General features: G+C 42.4%; 1 protein-coding gene across 8 annotated transcripts in view; it reads right to left on the reverse strand.

Moving 5' to 3' along the window:
- Window positions 1–239: 239 nt before the first annotated feature.
- The window catches only part of ddo (D-aspartate oxidase), a 65,009-nt gene continuing 41,200 nt past the window's right edge, over window positions 240–24,048 (reverse strand). For all 8 annotated transcript variants that reach the window (XM_067985040.1, XM_067985035.1, XM_067985039.1 and 5 more), the window contains one exon: window positions 240–1,270. In XM_067985040.1, the coding sequence (XP_067841141.1) occupies window positions 697–1,270 (574 nt within the window). In that variant the 3' untranslated portion in view covers window positions 240–696. The remainder of the gene's footprint in view (window positions 1,271–24,048) is intronic.

The raw sequence follows: 24,048 nt of genomic DNA on the forward strand, positions 1-24,048 counted from the left end.
TTTATGAATGGTTCTTTGTGCACACAAGTTTTTTGTCTCATGGTCAAGCATTGTCTTTTGCCGCTTGTTGCTGTCTGCACCCAATGCTCATCAACATTGTATTACCAGCCCTGTGGTTCATACTGATACCAAATACCACAAGGACTTTACCTAAGGCTAACAACAAGAGGGGGATATGATCGTATGTTACAGCCGGAGACAAAAAAATTGTACTTGTAATTTATTAATAATTTTCACCTTACTGGTTAATAATTGAGTATTTTATTGAAAATGTTTAACATCTTCATTGAATTTCCATCTCCTCATCTCATACAAAGGGATTAAAACAATGATGTGTTAAGGTAGAAGATATGAATTAGAAATGTGTAATTTCTGATCACAGAGTAAGAAACATTCATCACTGAGTAAATTAAAGATACTGAAGTGTGGAGCCTTTTCATCAGTACATTTACACCTTATTACCCTAATTAGCCACCTAATTATCATAGACATTTACATAATGCCATCCTCAGAATACTTTTGGAAATGATTTTGATTTCAATTGTATATTCGGTGATCTGTTAAATTCCTCATTTATTAACTGGATTGCCCATAAAAGCCATTACAGGTGTTCGCAGAATTATCTCTGCACACGTTGTCTATTCTGACAACAAAGTTACCGCAACAGGCAGGTGCTGCTTATTTAGCATATTTTCTTTACAGTTTCGATTTGGTGTAGATGGCCCGACGTCTTATTTCTGTTGTGCACTCCTTCACCAATTGTGCAGCTTCCTTCGCAGTTCCCCAGTGGAAAGAAACTCCAGCCCCAGCGTGACCATAATTGTGCACCAAATACATGTGACGCCCGTCACGTTCCAGCTTCTCCTTTTCCAGTCTCAACACTGCCCTCGCTGGCCTCAGACCCACCCTTTCAAATAGCTTACGAGAGAGCTTGAGACTCGGTTCGTAAGCACAAGACCCCTCGAAAATCGCCTTGCTGTCAGATGGGTCGACTGCCATCCGCCAATCATCTTTCTGCCTTGTTCCGCCCACTGTAACACTGGAGATTCCTGGGTAGATATAAGAGGTGCCATCGCCTACACGGACAAAGTGTTTCAGCCAAGGAGCATGAACTTTATGGACTTGGCCCCTTATCGGATATAATTTCCTATCCCCAGTAAGTGCCCTGGCTCCAATACCTGAACAGTTCACAATAATGTCATACTTTCCATCAAGCTCCCAGAAATCCGTGATCGTCCCAGCCTGTAATTGGCCTCCAGCGTTCTTTAACCTGCAATTAATAATTCAATCTTCATCAATACACTGTGTTTACAATTACTGGTCTCAAGAAAATTGTAAAATCAGTGTTAATAGGTTTATTGAAAAATAGGAGAGTATCAGGTTCCCCTCCCTACCCCACAAGACCTGCCGGGATCACATTATTCTCCACTTGACTGTCAGGGATTTGTGCCTCTTCCCACTTGACTTGAATGCCTTTCCCATCAGACACTTTCTTCCCCCCAGTAGACCTCTGCAGCAACTGATATGCCACCCCCCCATCCCACCCCCATCTTTGTCGCTCTGGCTTCAGCTGCAACGTGAACAATCATGACTGTGTGAAACTAACAGCAGGAAATAAAAATAATGGTAGACGAGCAGTCAAAGGCTATCTCTAATGAGGCATCAGAACCTAAAGGATCAGATGTGAGTCGAATCCAGGCATTCAAGTGTTACAAATTTCAAGTCTGCCTTAGCTATTCCCTCGGGTACAGTGGTGACTCCTGTAAGCGATCCCAGGTCTTACTGTCAAGGCCGTGCTTGTACTGCTGACTATCTAATTATATGATAGCGTACCCTGGGGGTGTAACAGTAGTACCCCCTCGTGATCTGAACTGGAGATTGTGTTTTTCACACATGCCTTCATGTATGTTTCTCCAATCTTTCTAACAGCAAACTGAAACAGTTTAGTGAGACAAGGGCAGATACAAATCATTAAGAAGCTTTATTTTACACACGGCAAGTGAACGAATGGAGTAACAGTTATAATCAAGTCTCAACTTTATTCCACTAACTACAGAATCCTCCTCGAGGACAAGAAAAATAATTCAGAGGCACCACACTATCCCTATTTGTCGGCTTGCTTAACTTTTCCTGGTTAGTCTTCTGATTCTGTCCAGCTCGGAGCTTGAGATGAGTGAGCTTCCCCTTGTTAGGCTCGGCCTCCTCCAACATTTACCTGACTGACAGACTGCCCCTGTGTCCCATTGTCCTTTTTCTCTCCATGTTGCTGATAAGTGGGAGAATGCCACTGATTTCTTACCGATTCAGTGATTCACCAGTAGGCCTGTCAATAAAACCGGCTACTTCTCCTTCACGTCTCTGTGTGCGTGTTTAAAAAAAACCATCTCCTGCTTTTTCTCAAAATGAATAGGGACCATCCTGGTTTTGTGGGCCTGGGATCAGACAATTGGCTCTTATTGTCTCAGTTTGATATAAGACTGTGAGCCATGGCATTCCATAAGCCAGCTCATCTGTTTTTAATACGCATCTTCAATGTCTGGCCCATTAACAAATAAACCCTTCAAATAGATAGCATCAGCCTGTGGCTTTTTAAGCAAAGTGGAGTCATTTTGTTTCAAAGCAGAACCCTTAAACATAATTCAATCCCAAATCCTTTCCGTGAAGACCAACAAAAAAAAATCAAAAATTCCAAAATACTGCATTTGCAATTTGCACCCTTAAATGAATAAATACATACACACAAATAAAATAATAAGTAAAAATTATAAATGTTGGAAATCTGAAACATAAAGCTGGAAACAAACAATAGATCAATTAGAATCTGTGGAGAGGACAGACTAAATTAATGTCCGAGCTCGGCCCTTCTTCAGAACTGAAAAATGAACAAACATTTTAATCGAATCTGAACAAAGGAGAGAGGGAGCCAAAAAAAAACTAACACTGAAGGGAAGTAGTGTTGCAAAGTGTTTAAAACCAAAACAGGACCTTGAATAGATGACTGAGACGACATTTATATCAGACAATGGAAGGAAAAGTTAAAGGTATTAGAGAAACAAAGAACATGTAAAAAGCTCAGACAGTGAAAGGCAACCCAAGGAACAAGAAGATGGGAGACACTAAAAACACAGAAAACCTGCAAACCAGGTATGAAATTAGAACAGAAAATGCTGGTAAAATATTGTGGAGTCCAGAAGAACATAAGAAATAGCAGCAGGAGTAGGCCATGCGGCCCCTCGAGCTTGTTCCGTCATTTAATCAGATCAAGGCTGATCTTTGACCTCAACTCCACTGTCCCCCATCCCCTTATCCCTTCATTCCCTTAGTGTCCAAATATCCATCGATCTCAGTCTTGTATATACTCAACGACTGAGCATCCACAGCCCTGTGAGGTAGAGAATTCCAAAGATTCACAACCCTCTGAGTGAAGATATTTTTCCTCATCTCGGTCCTAAATGGCCGGCCCCTTATCCTGAGACTATGACCTCTAGTTCTAGACTCTCCAGTCAGGGGAAACAGCCTCTCAGCAACTACCCTGTCAAGCCCTCTAAGAATTTTGTACATTTCAATGAGAGCACCTCTCATTCTTCTAAACTCTAGAGAATATAGGCCCATTCTGCTCAATCTCTCCTCACAGGACAACCCTCTCATCCCAGGAATCAATCTAGTGAACCTTTGTTGCAGCCCCTCTAAGGAAAATATATCCTTCTTTAGGTAAGGAGACTGAACTGTACACGGTACTCCAGGTGTGGTCTCACCAGAGCCCTATATAATTGCAGCAAGACCTCCTTACTCTTATACTCCAACCCCCTTGCAATAAAGGCTAACGTACCATTTGCATAAAAACTTGCCGTTTCTTTTTACTCTCTTCAAGTCCTCTCACTGCCCTCCAATAAAAGCCTGACTCTCTGCATTCCCTTTCCCAGCTCTACTTTCCCCTCAAAACCGGCTCCTACACTTTTCGTCCAAAGTGGGCAATTAAACTCTCCCCCATCCCTTCCTGCCAAGAGAATTATGTAGCCCCATGAAATTGTCCTGTTACCCTCTTCTTTTTTTGCATTCTTCACCCCTTTTCTCTTCCAGGTGCTGGTACATGCTAGGTATGTTTCCCCTCCAGCACTCCACTCAAATGACCATTCTGCACGTATGAACTGGACAGTGCGGACAAACTATTTGATCTTGTGATGCATCGTGCCGTAGACTGATCCTGTCCTCACCCGAATTTAGCAGGGTCATTTAACAGTGGTCAGAGACAGAGACCCTGGCCCACGCAGGCTACGCCCAATTGTAGGACCCGTAGATCAGACGTGGCTCAGTAGTACCATTGAGTCAGAAGGTTGTGGGTTCAAGTCCCACTCCAGAGACTTGAGCACAAAATCTAGGCTGACACTCCAGTGCAGCACTGCCGGAGATACCATCTCTCGGATGAGACGTTAAACCGAGTCCCCGTCTGCCCTCTCAAGCGCACTTAAAAGATCCACTATTTCAAAGAAGAGCAGGGAAATTCACCACTGGTGTCCTGGCCAATATTTATCCCTCAACCAACATCACTAAAATAGATTATCTGGTCATTATCACATTGTTGTTTGTGGGATCTTGCTGTGTGTAAATTGGCTGTCGCGTTTCCTACATTACAACAGTGACTTCAAAAGTACTTAATTGGCTGTAAAGCGCTTTGGGACGTCCTGAAGTTGTGAAAGGCCCTATATAAATGCAAGACTTTCCACTGATGTCCTCTCTAAGATCAGATAACTCAACACAGAATTGGGACCATCATGGTGTGTATGGCCCAGTACCATGTGTGGTAGTGCATTTATCCACCTGATTGTACATATGTGTAAAAAACATAGGAACGCAGAGAAATCCTGACATCCAAATATTTACATTTAATCTGAATGTGATGAACCAAATTGAAAGATTGTTCTGCAACATGACTCTAGAGTTAAGAGGACGTTTCAACTGGCATTAATTTAAATCGTAGTAATAGCAGGAAATTCAAATCAGGCTGAAGGAGAAACTAATTACAAAAACTTACATTTCCATAATGCTCATTATGTACAAAGAGAAGTCTTGGAGTGCTTCACAACAACCACATTTATATAGTGCCTTTAACATAGTAAAACTTTCCAAGGCACTTCACAGGAGCGATTATCAAACAAAACTTAACACAGAGCCACGTAAGGAGATATTAGGACAGGTTGGTCAAAGAGGTAGGTTTTAAGGAGCATCTTAATGGAGGAGAGAGTGGTAGTGAGGCGGAAAAGTTTAGGGAGGGAAATCCAGAGCTCAGGACAATCAAAGTGATATAGATTTATACTTCTCTCCCAAATAATCTCTAGATCCTCTAATTCCTCCCCTTGATGTCCCTTTATGGTGTCTTGGCCCTATTCTTTACCCATAGACTGTGAAATGCTGTCTGAGTGGGAGGGACAACGGTGGTGAGAGGAGGTTTGGATGGCATGGATACTAGAGTCTGGGTACTGGGTCAGGCGATATCCCTTCAATGGTTATAGCTCTGATGCTGCGACCAGCAGCGTCTGCCCACTTCCTCAGACCTCCTCAATCATTGGAGGACCTAGGTGAAGAGGGAATTTGTGTGGCCTCTTTGAGCTACCAGGCAAACTTAAAATTTGTGTAAGTGGACCACTCAAGCCTGATGGCTTTTTCTAGTGCACGATAAAGGAAACACATTGCTTTTTAACTTTATTAAAAGACGTTTTATTATAACTGAACTGTGCTGAGAGTAAAAGATGTAAGGCAGGAGGCAATGAATACTTTACTGAGTAAGAACTCTCTTCCAGATAGCAATGGTGCCACAAAGCCACGTTACACTAGAAGTAAAGGGAATTAGGGGTTACGGGGAGCGGGCAGGAAATTGGACATGAATTTAGATTTGAGGTTAGGATCAGATCAGCCATGATCTTATTGAATGGCGGAGCAGGCTCGAGGGGCCGATTGGCCTACTCCTGCTCCTATTTCTTATGTTCTTATGTTCTACACTGTGTATATTGTCGTTTGGTGTGATTGTGTGTGTTTGCTGCAATAGAATTACAGGTTTATGAGATTGCAGCCCTTCCTTAAACAAATCCCAAAATATCCGCAGTGAAACCTGCTTGGTATATAATCAAATGCTGTACAGTGGTGTCTTGTGTGCAGTTCTGATGGAAGTAAATTATTAATGTTGTCACCCAGTTGGTTTCTCACAATCTGTAACAGTATAATCAGAGCTGTTAGAGCCAAATCTGGTCGGATGCTACTTTTTGTCTGCCCCGACCTATTGCATTCAAGAGGATTCCAATGTCTATGGTGAGCCTATCTTTGCTGAAACCTGTAAGTGTCCTTAACGGTTTCTCTCAAGAGTAGCACTTCCCTCAGTTGGGACTTCAAAAGGTACAGGATACTAGGACACTCCCCGGAAACAAACCTCACCATGCCCGTCGGTCCTCTATAAAGAGGCCAAAATAATCCTACCTTTTCAATGAACCTTCAGCGCTCCATGCCTAGGTGGGCACCAGAACCGCTATTCCGCAGGCCGGTACGCCTCATTAATTTCTATAATAGGCTGCCAATCTCCTAAGTGACATTTCCCAACCAAGGGGCACAGGAACCCTCAGCGTTGAGAGTCCCCACCCCCAGTCCTGCCCAAGACTGCATCGTTGGCCTTGTTTCGGACAGGTGGAGGGTCTGGTTCAGCAGGACCAAGGGGAAATTGTTAGGCTGGGATTCACGCACCTGGGGTCTGGTCTATGTTGTAGCCCTTTTGACGCACACCAGCTGGAGTTACGGTGGGAGTGATAGGAGTCAGAAATATAAGATGGTCACTAACAAATCCAATAAGCAATTCAGGAGAAACTTCTTTACTCAGAGAGTGGTTAGAATGTGGAATTTGCTACCACATGGAGTAGTTGAGGCGAATAACATAAGGTGCATTTAAGGGGAAGCTAGATGAGTGCACGAAGGAGAAAGGAATAGAAGAATATGCTGATAGGGTCAGATGAAATAGGGTGGGAGGAGGCTCGTGTGGAGCATAAACACTGGCACAGCCCAGTTGGGCTGAATGGCCTGTTTCTGTGCTGTAAATTCTATGTAATCCTATGAAATCCACAGATCTCTAGGACATTGCTCAGAGAATTGAAGGACATACTGTTTTCTAACAAGGTAGATGTCATATCATGATGTGGAGATGCCAGTGATGGACTGGGGTGGACAAATGTAAGGAATCTTACAACACCAGGTTATAGTCCAACAATTTTATTTGAAAATCTGTTGGACTATAACCTGGTGTTGTAAGATTCCTTACAGATGTTATATCATGTAGCACACAATGTGTTATTGTCAGGCCTACTTAATTATAAAAACTGAATGAGTGAAGCTGCATTTTTATTGGATGGTCTTCTGTGATTTTTGCTAGTGTTTTGGGGATTAAAATCTTTCAGTTCCAATTTTCTGTGAAAACTGTATTTCAATGGACGTGAATATTAGTTATGTTCTTTTATCTACGTACTCAATTTTTATCTTTTAACTAGTTTACAATGGCAACAACAACTTGCATTTATATAGTGCCTTTAACATAAGAAAAGTACATCACAATGCACCTCACAGAGGTGTAAAGGGAAAAAATGGGCTCCATGCCAAAGAAGAACATATTAAGATGGGTCACCAAAAGAGTGGGGGGGGGGTATAAAGGAGATGGAGATGGAGAGGCAGAGGGGTTTCAAGAGGAAATCCCAGAGTGTTAGTCCAGGCAGTTGAAAGCATGGCTGCCAACGGTGAGGCAAAAGGAAAGGAGGATGCACAACAAGTCAGAGTCAGGGGGAGATTGCATTACTGGAGTAGGTTATAGAGATGGGGAGGGGTGAGTTCATGGAGGGATTAAACCTTAGGGTGAGGATTTTAATTTTGAGATGCTGGGGACTGGGAACCAATGTAGGTCAGCAAGAACAAGGGTGATGGGTGAACGGGACTTGGTGCAGGATAGGATACGGACAGCAGAGTTTTGAATGAGCTGAAGTTTATCGAGGGTGGAGAATGGGAGGCCGGCCAGGATAGCATTGGAGTAATCAAGTCTAGAGATGACAAAGGCATGAATGAGCAGCAGATGGGGTGAGGTAGGAGCAGAGGTGAGTGATGTTACAGGGGTTGAATTAGACGGTCTTTGTAATGAAGAGGATGCTCAGCTCAGGATCGAAGTTGCAATCAGTCTGGTTCAGCCTGAGATTGTGGCAGGCGAGGGGGAGGGTCGAGTTGGTAGCAAGGGTACAGAGTTAGTGCCAGGGGCTGATGATGGCATTGTCTTTAGCCTTCCTGATCTTTAAAGTGTCGAATTTGGAAGGTATTAACGGGATTGGACAACGGGTTTATGAAAGGGAAATCATGCTTAACAAATCTACTGGAGTTTTTTGAGGAGGTAACTAGTAGAATAGATAGGGGAGAACCAGTGGATGTAGTGTACTTGGATTTTCAGAAGGCTTTTGATAAGGTCCCACACAAGAGGTTAGTGAGCAAAATTAAAGCATATGGGATTGGGGGGAATATACTGGCATGGATTGGGAATTGGTTGACAGACAGGAAACAGAGAAGGAATAAACGGGTCTTTTTCCAGGTGGCAGGCAGTGACTAGTGGGGTACCGCAGGGATCAGTCCTTGGGCCCCAGCTATTCACAATATATATCAATGATTTGGATGAGGGAACGGAATGTAACATTTCTAAGTTTGCAGGCGACACAAAGCTGGGGTGGAATGTGAGCTGTGAGGAGGATGCAAAGAGGCTCCAATGTGATTTAGACAAGTTGGGTGAGTGGGCAAGAACATGGCAGATGTAGTATAACGTGGATAAATGTGAGGTTATCCACTTTGGTTGTAAAAACAGAAAAACAGATTGTTATCTGAATGGCGATAGATTGGGAAAAGGGAGGTGCAACGAGACCTGGGTGTCCTTGTACACCAGTTGCTGAAAGCGAGCATTCAGGTGCAGCAAGTAGTTAGGAAGGCGAATGGTATGTTGGCGTTCATTGCAAGAGGATTTCTTACTGCAGTTGTACAGGGCCTTGGTGAGACCACATCTGGAGTATTGTGTGCAGTTTTGGTCTCCTTATCTGAGGAAGGATGTCCTTGCCATGGAGGGAGTGCAACGAAGGTTTCCCAGACTGATTCCTGGGATGGCAGGACTGACGTATGAGGAGAGATTGGGTCGACTAGGCCTATATTCACTAGAGTTTAGAAGAAAGAGAAGTGATCTCATCGAGACATATAAAATTCTAACAGGACTAGACAGACTAGATGCAGGGAAGATGTTCCCGATGGCTGGGGAGACCAGAACCAGAGGTCACAGTCTCAGGATACGGGGTATGCCATTTAGAACCGAGATGAGGAGAAATTTCTTCACTCAGAGGGTGGTGAACCTGTGGAATTCTCTACCACAGAAGGCAGTGGAGGCCAAGTCATTAGATGTATTCAAGAAGGAGATAGATATATTTCTTAATGCTAAAGAGATCAAGGGATATGGGGAAAAAGCGGGAACAGGATACTGAGATAGACGATCAGCCATGATCATTTTGAATGGCGGAGCAGGCCCGAAGGGCCGAATGGCCTACTCTTGCTCCTATTTTCTATGTTTTCTATGTTTCTGTGAATAGGCAGGAAGATCATAGGGAAGCTATAACAGGTTGGAGGTAGGCATCTGCTGTTCAGGAGCAAGGTGGTGCTGTGGGTGGGGGGTCCATAGGGTTTGGCAGCACTTTAGTGGACGATTGGTGGAACTGAGGTGAGGGTTATGGTGTTTGGTAGAATTGTGCTGGAGGTGCTGAGGTTTTGCAATGTAGCAGATTTCACTTGATTACAGACTTTTAACTTATATCTCTTTGGGTACAAAAATAATAAATTACACATCTCCGAAACTCTTTTAGTAAAACAAAACCTGGGCCAGCACCCATTGCAGAAAACTTAAATCAGAAGGTTTAGACAAACCACCACAGACCTCCATCATCTCTCGTAATAGATTAAAAAGAACTGTCACATTTATCCACAGAATCAGAAGCTTTTGGCCATAGGGGAATTCTCCCTGGTGTCCTGGCCAATATTTATCCCTCAACCAACATCACTAAAGAACAGATTATCTGATCATTATCACATTGCTGTTTGTGGGACTTTGCTGTGTGCAAATTGGCTGCCGCGTTTCCTACATTACAACAGTGACTACACTTCAAAAGTACTTCATTGGCTGTAAAGCGCTTTGGGATGTCCTGAGGTCGTGAAAAGCACTATATAAATGTAAGTCTTTCTTTAACAGAGCTGTTTGTTAAAGTGGGCTTCATAAAGTATCAGTGCCCCATCTCCTCAAAACCTGCCTGAACTCCTCCACTGCTTTCCAGATCAACAACAACCACCTGCATTTATATAGCACCTTTAATGTAATAAAACGTCCCAAGGCGCTTAAAATGTGGGGTTGGACAGGAGATGTAACTGATCATAGAACCATAGAATAGCATAGAAGGAGTCCATTCGGCCCATCGTGCCCATGCTGGCTCTTTGAAAGAGCTATCCAATTAGTCCCATTTCCCTGCCCTTTCCGCACAGCCCTACAAATTTTTCCCCTTCGAGTATTTAGCCAATTCCCTTTTGAAAGTTATTATTGAATCTGCTTAAAAAGTAAAAAAATACAATCACATTACTACAGAAGGTGGTGTGCTGATCGGTTGGCTGGAGGAGAATTCATATCAGTTCGTGCAAAATGACAGAGCGAGAGATTGCGACTGTAGTTTGCGCATGTAACTCATCCCAACTGTGTATAATGGTTTAAGGATCTCAGGAGAACAAGGAAACTGAGCACAAAGAGACTGCAACTGATCATAATAACTCGCTGCTTAAAAAAATCTCCTCATCTCGCCTCTGGTTCTTTTGCCAATTACCTAAAATCTGTGCCCACCGGTTACCGACTCTTCTGCCACTGGGAACAGTTTCTCCTTTTTTACTCTATCAAAACCCTTCATGATTTTGAACACCTTTATTAAATCTTCCCTTAACCTTCTGTGCTCTAAGGAAAGCAACCCCAGCTTCTCTAGTCTCTCCATGTAACTGAAGTCCTGCATCTGTGGTACCATTCTAGTAAATCTCCTCTGCACCCTCTCTAAGGACTTGACATCCTAAAGTGTGGTGCCCAGATTTGAACACATACTCCAGCTGGCACCTAACCAGTGATTTATAAAGGTTTAGCATAACTTCATACATTTGTACTCTATGCCTCTATTTATAAAGCCAAGAATCCTGTATGCTTTTTAACAGCCTTCTCAACTTGTCCTGCCACCTTCAAAGATTTGTGCAAGAACACTCCCATGTCCCTCTGTTCCTGCACCCCCTTTAGAATTGTACCATTTAGTTTATATTGCCTCTCCTCATTCTTCCTACCAAAATGTATCACTTCACACTTCTCCGCATTAAATTTTATCTGCCACGTGTCTGCCATTTCACCAGTCTGTCTATGTCCTCCTGAAATCTGCTATTATCCTCTTCACTGTTTACTACATTTCCCAGTTTTGTGTCATCTGCAAACTTTGAAATTATACTCTGTATACCCAAGTCCAGGTCATTAATATAGATCAAAAAGAGCAATGGTCCTAACACTAATCCCTGGGGAACACCATTGTGTACTTCCCTCCAGTCTGATAAACAACCACTCACCACTACTCTCTGCTTTCTGTCTCTTAGCCAAGTTTGTATTCACGCTGCCACTGTCCCTTTAAGCCCATGGGTTTAAATTTTGCTAACAAGTCTATTATATACGATTTGTCAGAAAATTTATAATCTCCCTCCTCTTGTTCATTGTTGAAATCTGCAGATTCTAATCAGTTAATTGTTGCATTACATGGAGAATAAAAATGACTGCATTAGAATGAATGGGAGGAATTTAGACAGGTCGATCAATAGTGGTAAGAAGGATAGACTGGAACTGGATAGAAGTATCACGGTACATCAGAAAATGGCTGCAGTGTATTCCATTAATTCATCACAGCTGAATTGCAAGCACAGTCAAATTGTGTCTTGAATGTAATATGCCTGTTTATCTGCTAGTGTTCAGTTCTGATAAAGGGTACACCCAATACATTATCACCTGCCTTTTCTTCTTTACAGATGCTGACTGACTATCATGTGCTCTCAGCATTCTCGGTTTTTATTGCAGATTCCAGCGTTTGCAGATCTTTCTTTTTGTGTGTGTCTCGCGAATCTGGTCAGTAAAGCACTTGTTCACACACCAACTCAAGACATTTTAAATGTCTACAGGATACCTGCCAGACGGAGGGAGAATAAACCCTTCAATCATGAAGAAAATTATTGAGGAAGTAGACGAGGATGCAGCTAATATTTCTAGAAATTTCCTCAGTGCAGGGATTGTGCCCAAGGAGTATAGCAAATGGAATCATGCTGTTGAAATAAAGCAGTGAAACATGAATCAGGGATAGAGATCAGTAGTAAAGAAAATGCTCAAGCATTTTATGGGACACTATCAATATTCCTCTAAAGAGAATAGAGGCCACAGGGATTAGTCAGCACGGTTTCAGAAGTAATGGGTCATGCCTTACAGTCTACTGGAATTCTTTGAGGCAGTAACTAAATTAGCCGACCAGTACTATCGGACGTAGGTCATTTTTCTTCATTTCCAAAATTCAGTTGAAAATTTGCAAACCTGAGGCTTTTAATTAAAGATAAAGGCATATGCAATTATATTCATTGCAAGTTAACTAGCTGTTATACATTTGTACTGATTGTTTTGCATACTGGAACAAATTTACTGTATAAAATATTCCTGATGCATTACCAGCAGTGTGCATAACTCTTGATCATTTAAACTGCTGACAAGACAATTCATTTTGGTGTACCCACTTGGCTGAACTGCCAATAGGTTTTCTCATCAGGCCCCTTGCACTTTAAAAAACCTCAGAGGTTTTACCTATTAATTTAATGATGTAAACAGGTCAAATTTGATGCCCTATGTATTGACTGGCTAAACACCAGTCTTTGGGAGCAGCTCCAGAATGGATGGTAGGTAAGTGGAGTCACAGGAAAACAGGTAATTTTATATTCAAACACATAATTAAAGAATATAAATAAGAAAAAATATCTGCACTATATTAAAAAATTTCATTCAGCTACATCCATGACTCTAACAGCCGCTGTCACTTTAACAAATATTGGTTTTCCAGCCCCAACCATCTCCTTTTCACTATGGACATACAGTCCCTTCACACCTCGATACCTCAACGGGCCTTCTGCTTCTTCCTTGAGCCACAGCCCAGCCAGTCCCCATCCACCGCTACCCTCCTCCGTTTGGTCTAACATGTTCTCACTTTGAACAACTTCTCCTTCAACTGCACTACCCCCCAGATAAAAGGCGTTGCTTTGGGAACCGATGTAAGCCCCAGCTATGCCTTTCTTTTTGCAAGAAATGTTGAACGCTCTTCGTTCCAATTTTACTCAGGCCCTCAAACACTCCTTCTGTGTGGGACAGCATTTTATGTGTACTTCCTCCGGGTGACTTGGGTGATGTCCACCCAGACGTGGTGCTGTGTCTTCCTCTAACCTCCTCAGTCCATTGCTGACTACCTTATCTGAACACTCTGTTTTAGTGCTCCCACCCTTGAAAAAAATTCAACTTCTGCGGTGGGGAAATTGCCTATGGTTTACTCTGTGGACACAGGGAATTCATTTAGCGCACTTGCTACCCCTTGGTCACAGGGTATCTTTCGATAGCCCTACCATTTCCTTTTTTACCTGCTTGCTGCAAGTATGCTTACAGAAGTGCTTCTTATTTCTTTTAATATACTCTGCTGTCCTAATCTAATTTTCTATTTTAGCTCTCCCGTACTGTTTCTTAAACTCCTTTACTGTGATTTGATATTTGTCTCGGTCTATGTGCTATCCGTACCTCCTTGTTGCCTTATTCCCCAAATTAATTCCAATGTTGATCCACATCAGTCTTTTTCTTCTATAATCCTTCTTCCCTAGTGGTGTGTGTCTGTTCTGCACTCTGTATTTCTAAACATGATCCACTTTTATTTCCTCCATGCACTTCCCTTCCAGCATCGCTTTCCCCTCCAGTTTCCTGAGCACACTCAAGGAAAATCAAATGCGTTCCTTTACGGCAAAACCCCACAATTGTAATCACTAGCGAAAAAAGAAATTGGTAATACAATAGTTATGTCCGCTGAAGAGAACGTTACTATCGGCTGAAATCAATGGTGTGATCACACTTGCAAAGGGTAGAAGGTTGAAACGTGACATTCATGAAGTAGTGTAGCGTGATTTACAGGCGGCCATGATAACATTTACTCATCACCTGCAATTGATTTATGAAGTTATTATGAAGTCAGTGTTGCATAAAGAATAATGGATATCCAAGAGAGATTACAGTCAGTGTTCTCATCAATAGGCTGTAATGAAGGGGATGAAAGTTCAAGAAAAATGTTTATAGCCATTGCACAAGCCTTGAGATTATTCACCTGAAATCAATTCTATGTATTGTTATTTGTTTATAGCACAGCCTGTGGAGTCCATGAAGGCTATTCTTGAGCCTGCTGTTTGTTGCTGCTGTAGATATCGTGGCAGTCATCAATAGTCAGTGTGCTGCATGTTGCTGATGTGTGATGCTGTTTAAACCGTAGAATTAATAACTGTGAGCTATGTTTGTGCAGTAATCATCCAGAGTTTAATACTACCAAACATCAATCCATATCAATATATTAAAATATAAGGGAAATAAAACGTCAGCCAGGGTTCTTGATCCCTATCCGGTGACCCTGTTGCAGTGGAGAGGATTGGACTCAGTTGCAACATTATCTTTTAAAAAGCCTGCTGTTTCCTCACTGACCAGGATCATACATAAACAATGGCCCCCTTAGTAAGATGCTGGAGAGCTATTCACAACCATGAAACTGTATCCCAGCACTAGTCAGGAATTGAAAGGAAAGGAGGAAAGTCAGGGGTGAAATAATGCATATGAGAGCAGCATCAATAGGTAATTATAACATTATGATTTTCCTTCCACAGAAAGTATTTGGAGAAAGAGTTATATTAATGTTACGTTTTTAAAAGGATATTCTATTCACACAAGTCAAAAAGAGGCTCTGAGATTCTAATGAGCTAGCATTGATGTTGTTTCCCCATTGACTGTAAATAAATCAGTTCATTAGACTGTCTCAGCAACTGAAAATGCATCTCACACCCAATGTGTTGGAAAGCTTTTGATCCTATTTCTGGCTATAAACAGCGAGAGATAAAACTCGCAGACACAGACAGTCAGGGAAACAGAATAATCAAGACACTGAGGCAGAAAAGGAAAGAGAGGATGGAGTACAGGAAACCATAGACAGCAATTATCATTTACGTCAAGTAAAATAGCCCACTAATGTCGGGACACATGGTGTGTTCTTTACTCTGTATTATTACATAAAGATAAGTTGCACTGTTTGAATTAAGTGAGTCCGATCATAACTGTTGTTCTGTATGTTCAACTTACTGTGAAATAAAGCTACTTATCGATTGGTATTGGGCCTCATCTCACCAAGTGTTTGCTTGGTCCACCTTTGAAAAGATTGAAGTACCACCCATATGAAAAACAAGAATTTCCACTTATGCCCCTGGGTTCACTATCATGCAAATGGATATAGGGCAGTGTGAGTCAACTCTATAAAAGAAAGATGCTCAGAGCGCTTATGGGAGCAACTGACACAACTTAACCTGAGAAAGTATTTATAGAAGACCTGCATTTGTTCTGGTGGTAGCTATTTGGGATTCCAATGATCTACATTGGTGACAAAGGCAATTCAAATCTTTTTTAAAAATTTAAGTGGACTGAACAGAAAATGTCCAAATCAAATGAAGTTGAACTTGAGTTAGTGAAGGAGGCAGCTGAAGGGAGTGAAGGAGAAAAAACTTCAATTAAAAGAGCATCAGTTTCAATTAGAACCTGAGCAACATGGTGGTTTATATGGACTTTCAAAAGGCATTTGATAAAGTGCTGCATAGTAGGCTTGTCATCAAGATTGAAGCCCATGGAATAAAGGGGGCAGTAGCAGCATGGATACAAAATTGGCTAAGTAACAGGAAGCAGAGAGTAGTGAACGGTTGTTTTTCGGACTAGAGGGAGGTGTACCGTGGTGTTCCCCAGGGGTTGGTACTAGGACCACTGCTTTTCTTAATATATAATAATGACTTGGACTTGGGTGTACAGGGCACAATTTCAAAATTTGCAGCTGACACAAAACTTGGAAGTGTAATGAACAATGAGGAGGATAGTGATAGACTTCAAGAAGATATAGACAGGCTGCTGAAATGGGCAGACACGTGGCAGATGAAATTTAACACCGAAAAATGCAAAGTGATACATTTTGGTAGGAAGAACGAGGAGAGGCAATATAAACTAGAGGGCACAATTCTAAAAGAGGTACAGGAACAGAGAGATCTGGGGATATATGTGCACAAATCGTTGAAAGTGGCAAAGCAAGTTGAGAAAGCAGTTAAAAAAGCATACGGGATCCTGGGCTTTATAAATAAAGGCACAGAGTACAAAAGTATGGAAGTCATGATGAACCTTTATAAAACACTGGTTCGAGCACAACTGGAGTATTGTGTCCAGTTCTGGGCACCGTACTTTAGGAAAGATGTGAAGGCCTTAGAGAGGGTGCAGAAAAGATTTACTAGAATGATTCCGTGGATGAGGGACTTTAGTTACATCAATAGACTGGAGAAGCTGGGGTTGTTCTCCTTGGAACAGAGAAGGTTGAGAGAAGATTTGATAGAGGTATTCAAAATCATGAAGGGTCTAGACAGAATAGATAGAGAGAAACTGTTCCCATTGGCGGAAGGGTCAAGAACCAGAGGACATGGATTTAAGGTGATTGGTAAAAGAACCAAAGGCGACATGAGGAAAAACTTTTTTACGTAGTAAGTGTTTAAGATCTGGAATTCACTGCCTGAGGGGGTGGTGGAGGCAGATTCAATCATGGCCTTCAAAAGGGAACTGGATAAGTACTTGAAAGGAAAACATCTGCAGGGCCACGGGGATAGGGCGGGGGAGTGGGACTAGCTGGATTGCTCTTGCATAGAGCCGGCATGGGCTCAATGGGCCAAATGGCCTCCTTCCATGCTGTAACTTTTCAATGATTCGAACATAGGCAGAAAGAAGAGCAATGTAAATAGGTAGCGAGGGAACAACGTTCATTTGAGTCCAGTAATAAGGAGAAACAATGCCAGCACAAGGCGGAAGAGAAGAAGAGACTGTGGCAGCGTGAGGACAACAAGAGAAAGAGGTTTGTCATGCTCTTGAACTGGCAGAGAAACCCACATCAGCATTAAGTCCATAAGTGGGGGGCGTGGAAATCAGGGCCCACCATCTTACTAATTCAAAATCTATTCCAAATATTAAAAGGCGGTGGAGGGGTTGACACTGATTGTTTCTGGGATTTGAATTGTTAACTAGGACCCAAGGCCATCTTACTTGACGTAAACGATAATTGCTGTCTATTGTTTCCTGTACTCCACCTTCTCATAGCCTTTGCTCCCTCAGTGATATTCAAGCTCCACAGGGAAGAGGAATTCAGGGCAACGCAGTCTAACTGGTCCAGTGCGGGCACCCGCAGAAGTCACTAATCAATTTGCACGAGTTCAAGGGCTCCCCACACCTGAAGAGACACAGAAGGATGAGGCGATTTCAGGCAGAGGACTTGCTGGGTTAGCTTGGAGCACCACAGAGGAGGGCAGGGTGGCAGCAATGGCACGCCACAGAATACAGGGAACCTCGATAGTACAGACTGAGTGCGGTTGGAAGAGGTGCTGCAGCTGCCCAACCATGCGCAGGGCCTCAGGGAAAACCAGACAGACTGATTCAAAAGGGCACCATATCCTAGTTCAGTCACACATGGAGGTCACAGGATGTGTGGGAAGCAGGTGTGTACCACACCTCATGCTGGATGAAATAGCCTTGTGGCATCCTACCTGTTAAAACGTGACACCCTCAGTACATGTCCCCCAGAGATTAAGTGTTCAACTTAATCAACAAAGGTTAACTTGATTAATAGGTTTGAAAAGAAAAACATCCTCCTCCCCCCCACCACCTGACTACAGGTACAAAATCAGGTTATAACGTTTCATTACGTAACTGCTTAGCACAACCACAGAAAGTCAGGGGGCAGAACTTTGTCAGTGCATTATATTTAGCCCAGTGGTTAACAAGCTCATAGCAATATTTTAACAAAATCATTAATCTGTTTATTTTCGTTAAAATAGCGCACATGGGAATTTGATGGAAACACTTTAATTAAAAATAGCCCAGAGAAGAATTGCAGCACCCTGGTTGGATTATCAGCTCCACTACTGGAAACATACACATGAACGTTTGTTCCCAAACTCCTTTTTGGTGAACCTCCTGTTAAAGTATGTGAATTTGGATGTATTTTGTGTGCAATTTACAAAGCATGAGTGTGACATCAGCTGGCAGAAAACGAGTACTGCACCCTGCACCTTGTCTGTGCGCAAAGTCTAAATTCGTAACTACAATAACTCACCTACATCCTTTCACTCTGTCGAAAGAGGGAATTTAAGAAGATTCTGCCTTTAGAAACCATCAAAATAAGAGCTTACAACAGTAATACCCATCTTGGTTTTGCTTCTGTGTCCTTGAAGAAATTCATATAAAAAGACCACAAGGACATTTAAAGACTGGTTAAAAGCAGCTTTTCTACCTTGGGTATTATCAGTGCCACTCACTTTTATGTCTAATGTCTATACTAGTGTCACTATTCATTTTCTACCTACATTGTTCAGCTACCACATCTAAACCATCACCTAAATACACATTCACCTGAACAAGTTCCATTTATTTTAATGTTGCTTATCCAGAAATAAGGAAACAGGGTTTTTATGCTGGGTTGTTTTTTTGGATGATAATAATAATAGCATCAATAATAAATGTGAAGGAGATAGATGCAGTAATTGTTTCAATTAAATATGTGATTAAAAACAAGATTAACTGAGATTAAAATTTTTAACTGCGAGATTAATCGCAATTAAATCTTTTAATCGCTCGACGGCCTTAATACTAACCATTTAGTACTGTTTCTGTAAATAAATAATGGTTCCTATGATGGTTTAGATGTTTATTTCTGTTTTGCACTCATTCACCAGTTGTGCAGCTTCCTTCGCAGTTCCCCAGTGGTGGGAAATTCCAGCCACGCCATGGCCGTAATTGTGCACCAAATACATGATGTGGAGATGCCGGTGATGGACTGGGGTTGACAATTGTAAACAATTTTACAACACCAAGTTATAGTCCAGCAATTTTATTTTAAATTCACAAGCTTTCGGAGACTTCCTCCTTCCTCAGGTAAATGTTCAGGAGCTCCCAAATACATGAGACACCCGTCGCGTTCCAGCTTCTCCTTTTCCGGCCTCAACACTGCCCTCGCTGGCCTCAGACCCACCCCTTCAAATAGCTTACGAGAGAGCTTGAGACTCGGTTCATAAGCATAACACCCCTCGAAAATCGCCTTGCTGTCAGGCGGGTCGACTGCCATCCGCCACTCGTCTTTCAGCCTTGTTCCGCCCACAGTAACTCTGGAGATTCCTGGGTAGATACCAAGTTTCCCACCAACAATTTTATGATTTCAGCTCTCTTCATATTCTCAGCAACAGCAAATTTGTACTTCCCATGACCCAAAACTTACAATTTAAAGCTTTGAATGGATACAGCGTGTCTCAAGGTTAACAATATATCCTGGCACTGTGGGTTATTCACAGAATGTCATGTGGATTTCCCAAAACATAGTATCATAGAATTGTACAGCACAGAAGGAGGCCATTCAGCCCATCTTACATGCGCCAGCTCTTTGACAGAGCTATCCAATTAGTCCCACTCCCCTACTCTTTCTGCTTCCACCACCCTTTCAGGCAATGCATTCCAAATCATAACAACTCGCCATGGAAAAAAAATGTCTCATCTCACCTCTGGCTCTTTTGTCAATTACCTTAAATCTGTGTCCTTTGGTTACTGACCCTTCTGCCAGTAGAAACAGTTTCTCATTACTTACTCTATCAAAACCCTTCATGATTTTGAACGCCTCTATTAAATCTATGGTTGTTAGACCTAAAACAACAAGTTGAATTTATTACAAGAATAAAATATAAACGGAAGCAAAATACACTAGCAAGTCAACAGCAAGATGGTCCTTAACTTCCAATAGCTATTTGTCAATTCAACACCATCAGGGTTCTGTGCACTGTCTCCTCTTCTTACCATGATGGATGGTCACCCATTTCCCTTCTTCACAAATTCACTCTGCTTGTAGGGTGACCATCTCCTAGAATGTGCATTGCAGGAACCCTTCAGCCTCCTGTATATCACAGTGTGTTCCCAGCTACTCCAACAAGCTTAGAAACTTTGAGCTTGGCCGCAAGTAGTCGGGGGCTCTGCCTGCATGTATGATCATCACTGATGCACAAAGCCCACGTCATGCAGGTACTGCTCATCGCAGTCTTCAGCTGTCTTCCCTTCGCCCCCCCCCCCCAAATACTAAACAAAACTGTTTTCACTTAAAAGTTTGATAATCTAATTTTGGGCCAACTGCACCTCAAGGCTGAACACTTGCTGCGGCTAAGCTCCACGCCCTCCTGACCTTTCACACTCCACCGCTTTCCCTTTTGCAGAAGACTAACCTCTTGCTAGCAAACTTAAATTTATAGGCACAGGCTTTCCGTGGCACTGATTTGTCATTGGGTTTGAGGCAAGCAGAGGCGCAAAGCTACTCAGGGGCACCCGTCAACACGTCTCCACCTCCCTACTGTTTTCCATGGGCCGAACTTGTCGAATAACAATATGCCTAATCCATGCATTGGTGGGTATATGTTAACAACGTGCAAATGAGGGAAACAGCCTCCGTACAAGGAGGAGAGCAGCCTGCGCCAATGCTCTCAGATCAAGGCTGTGCACAAGCCCCATCAATATGAAAATGTTTCTGTGAAAATCGTTTCTCTTTTTTTAAAAAAAGGTAGTTCACCGGCTGCCCTTTTCTCCCGCTGTGGCAGGGCTCCCATGGCGGAGGCCGGGGAGCCCACTGTCACAGGAAAAAAAACAGACAGAGAACAACTAATCGCACCAATTATGTAATCAAATATTTATTATCGGCTCAAACTGGCCCACGGGTAAAGCACCAAATAAACAAGCTTAAACCGTTCTGGTGCTGAATAACTAAAGTTAAGTAAATTAATGTTAAAATACAATTAAGACAAATAAGTAAAAATTCCAGTACTTTTGCACCAATCATTCTACACTCTCCTCGCAGTTTTGAACTCCACTGGTTTCTTGATGTACAGGGGCTCAGGAAATGAGTGAAGAAATAGGCAAGGCTTTCATTAAACATTTAGGAGCTTCCTTCCCAGGAGACAAACAATGCATGGTGTCAAAGTAATTAAGGACGAAGTTCAAAAAGATCTAGAGGTATAAATAGATTTGACTCTCAACATGTCCAGTCGGTGCTGAATAGCCATCATCAAAGCAAACAGAATGCTAAACTATAAAAACTGTATAACCAAACTGGTACATTACAAGTCAAAGGAAGGCGTGCTTAAAATATTTGTTGCCCTGGTCAGATCACGCCTTATTTGCCCTGTTCTGTTATGGTCACTGAGTCACAGGGGAAACATTTAACTCCTGGATGCACTGCAGAGAAGAGGTACAAGACTGATCCCCAGTGTCAGAGAACTGACTTAGAAGGAAAGCCAGGAGAAATTTTGTTATTTCAGCCTTTGAAGGAGTGACTGTGATGTGGACCTTAGGGAGAGCTCCAAGCTAGTAAACGATATAGAAAAGATAAATCCGGAATGCTACTTCCAATTGAATGATTACAGTAGGACAAGGAGGCGCAGGTTCAAACGAGCAAAAAAGCATATTTAGGACTGATGGCAGGAAGTTCTTCAAACAAATAGTGATTAATACCTGGAATGGTCTTCCAAGTAGGGTAGTGGAGACAATGGGCTCGATTTTCCCAGGAAATTGCAGGTGCGTTGGGGGCGGAGGGGCTCCGAAAATCAGGGAAATCCTCTTCGGGTTTGGAGCCCGGCTCCAACCCGCCGACGTCCGAGTTCCCCACGAATGCACCTGTGTGCGCCCGGGCGTCCTGAATCCAGAGGTCCCGCCAGCAATTAAAGCCAGTGGGATGATAGTTAAAGAGCCAAATGTACCTCATTGAGGTACTTAAGGCACTTTACTTGTGACAGAGTAAGTCATTAGAAAGATTTTTAACTTAACTGGGCGGCTTTCCCACAGCTTCTGATTCACACTTGGTGAAACCAGACATGAAGGGCCAGATCAGGCAAAAAGAAACAAAATAAATTACATAAAAAACCATTGCACAAAGTTAAAACACAAAATCAACCTATCTTTCCACCCTGCTCCGATGTCTCCCTCTCCGATCTCCCCTTCTTCACCCCCCGATCTTTCACTCTCCCCCTGATCTTCCACTCTCCCCCACCCCAATCTTCCACTCTCCCCTCTCGATCTTCCACTCTTCCCCCCCTCCCCACCCCGTTCCCCGATCTTCCTGTCAATCAGGCTGGCTGCCAGGCACAAAACCCTGAAAGAACATTAATCACCATCAATTATGATGCGATTGTGTTGGAAATGGTAAGTTTTGTTTACTCGGGTTTGCCACGCGCACCTTCACCACCACCCGTCCCCCGCCAACCCGCCACCATTTCAAAATTAAGCCCAACAAATCAGGAGTCATTCAAGAGATAGTTAGATGTTGCGATGGGGACTATCGGTTTCTACGGAATGACGAGTCAGACGGGGCTGTATGGCTTTCCTCATCTCTACATATCTTTCTAATCTTTGTTTGTGAACACACGGTATGTACTTCCAGGTAGGGTAGCAGAGGCAAAAACTCTAAATAACTTAAGAGACAATTGCATCTATTGGAGACAGGATTGTCATTTCTATCTGGATGGATGGACTAAGATGGTGGGGATAGCCTTCCTAATCCATATCTGTCTTTTGATATAAAGGCACATCGCCTTGGCTAGGAGGCTGTTCTTTTCCAAGAGGCAGATAAGTGGCAGATGTAGTTCAATGAGGAGAAATGTAAGTACATTTTGGGAAAAAAAAATCATGAAAGCGAGTATACCTTAAATGGTAAGGTCCTTAAGAATAAAGGGAAATTAAGAGATACGTAGTTCTTTAAAGCAAGATTGCAGTTAGAAATGGCCATAAAAGAGTAAATGGGACACTGGGTTTTATACTGAATGTAAAAACCAAAGAAGTGATGTTGAGTTTGTACAATACAGTGGTCAGGTCACAGTTGGGTACTGAATGCAATTGTGGGCATCCCATTATAGGATGGATATTAGAACCATAGAAAGGATACAGCAAAGATTCACTGGAATGATTGCAGGTATGAGGAGTTAGTGAAAAAGAAAATAAGGGCTTTTTCTCACAGGAACAGAGGCTAAGGGGACAAATCTAAGAGATTTTCAAAATTATGAAGATTTTGAAAGGGTAAACAGAAAGACTGTTTCCATTGGTTGACAAGGGGGCATAGACTCTGTGTTATCACTTAAAAGAATATAAAGGAAAATTAGAAAAATAATTCACAAAGAGGATTATCAGCCCAGGAAATGCTTCACCACCGGTGCCTATTGAGTCAGAGGTTAGAACATAACTTAAAAGGGGAATTGGATGGGCATTTGAAAAGGAAGAATATTAAAGGATACACGGAAAGGCAACTGGACTAAAATAAGCAGGTCTAGTTGAAGAGCTTGTTCCAGCACAGGTACGATGGAATAAATGGCCTCCTTCTGTGCTGCAAATTCAATGACTATGAATCTATGAGAAGGAAGACAAATAATCGGTCAACAACATGTAAAAGAGTTTATTTAGTTCTCAAGGTAGCGGGGGAGGGGGAGGAGGAGAGAGAGAGAAAAGGAGGGGACAAAGCTTGGGAGAAACAGAACATTACTTGGAAGTATACAACTAATTTTTTTTGACATAGTTCACTTTTCAGACTAGTGCAT

Source organism: Heptranchias perlo, chromosome 5, assembly GCF_035084215.1.
Source record: "Heptranchias perlo isolate sHepPer1 chromosome 5, sHepPer1.hap1, whole genome shotgun sequence".
Classification (NCBI taxonomy): Eukaryota; Metazoa; Chordata; class Chondrichthyes; order Hexanchiformes; family Hexanchidae; genus Heptranchias; species Heptranchias perlo.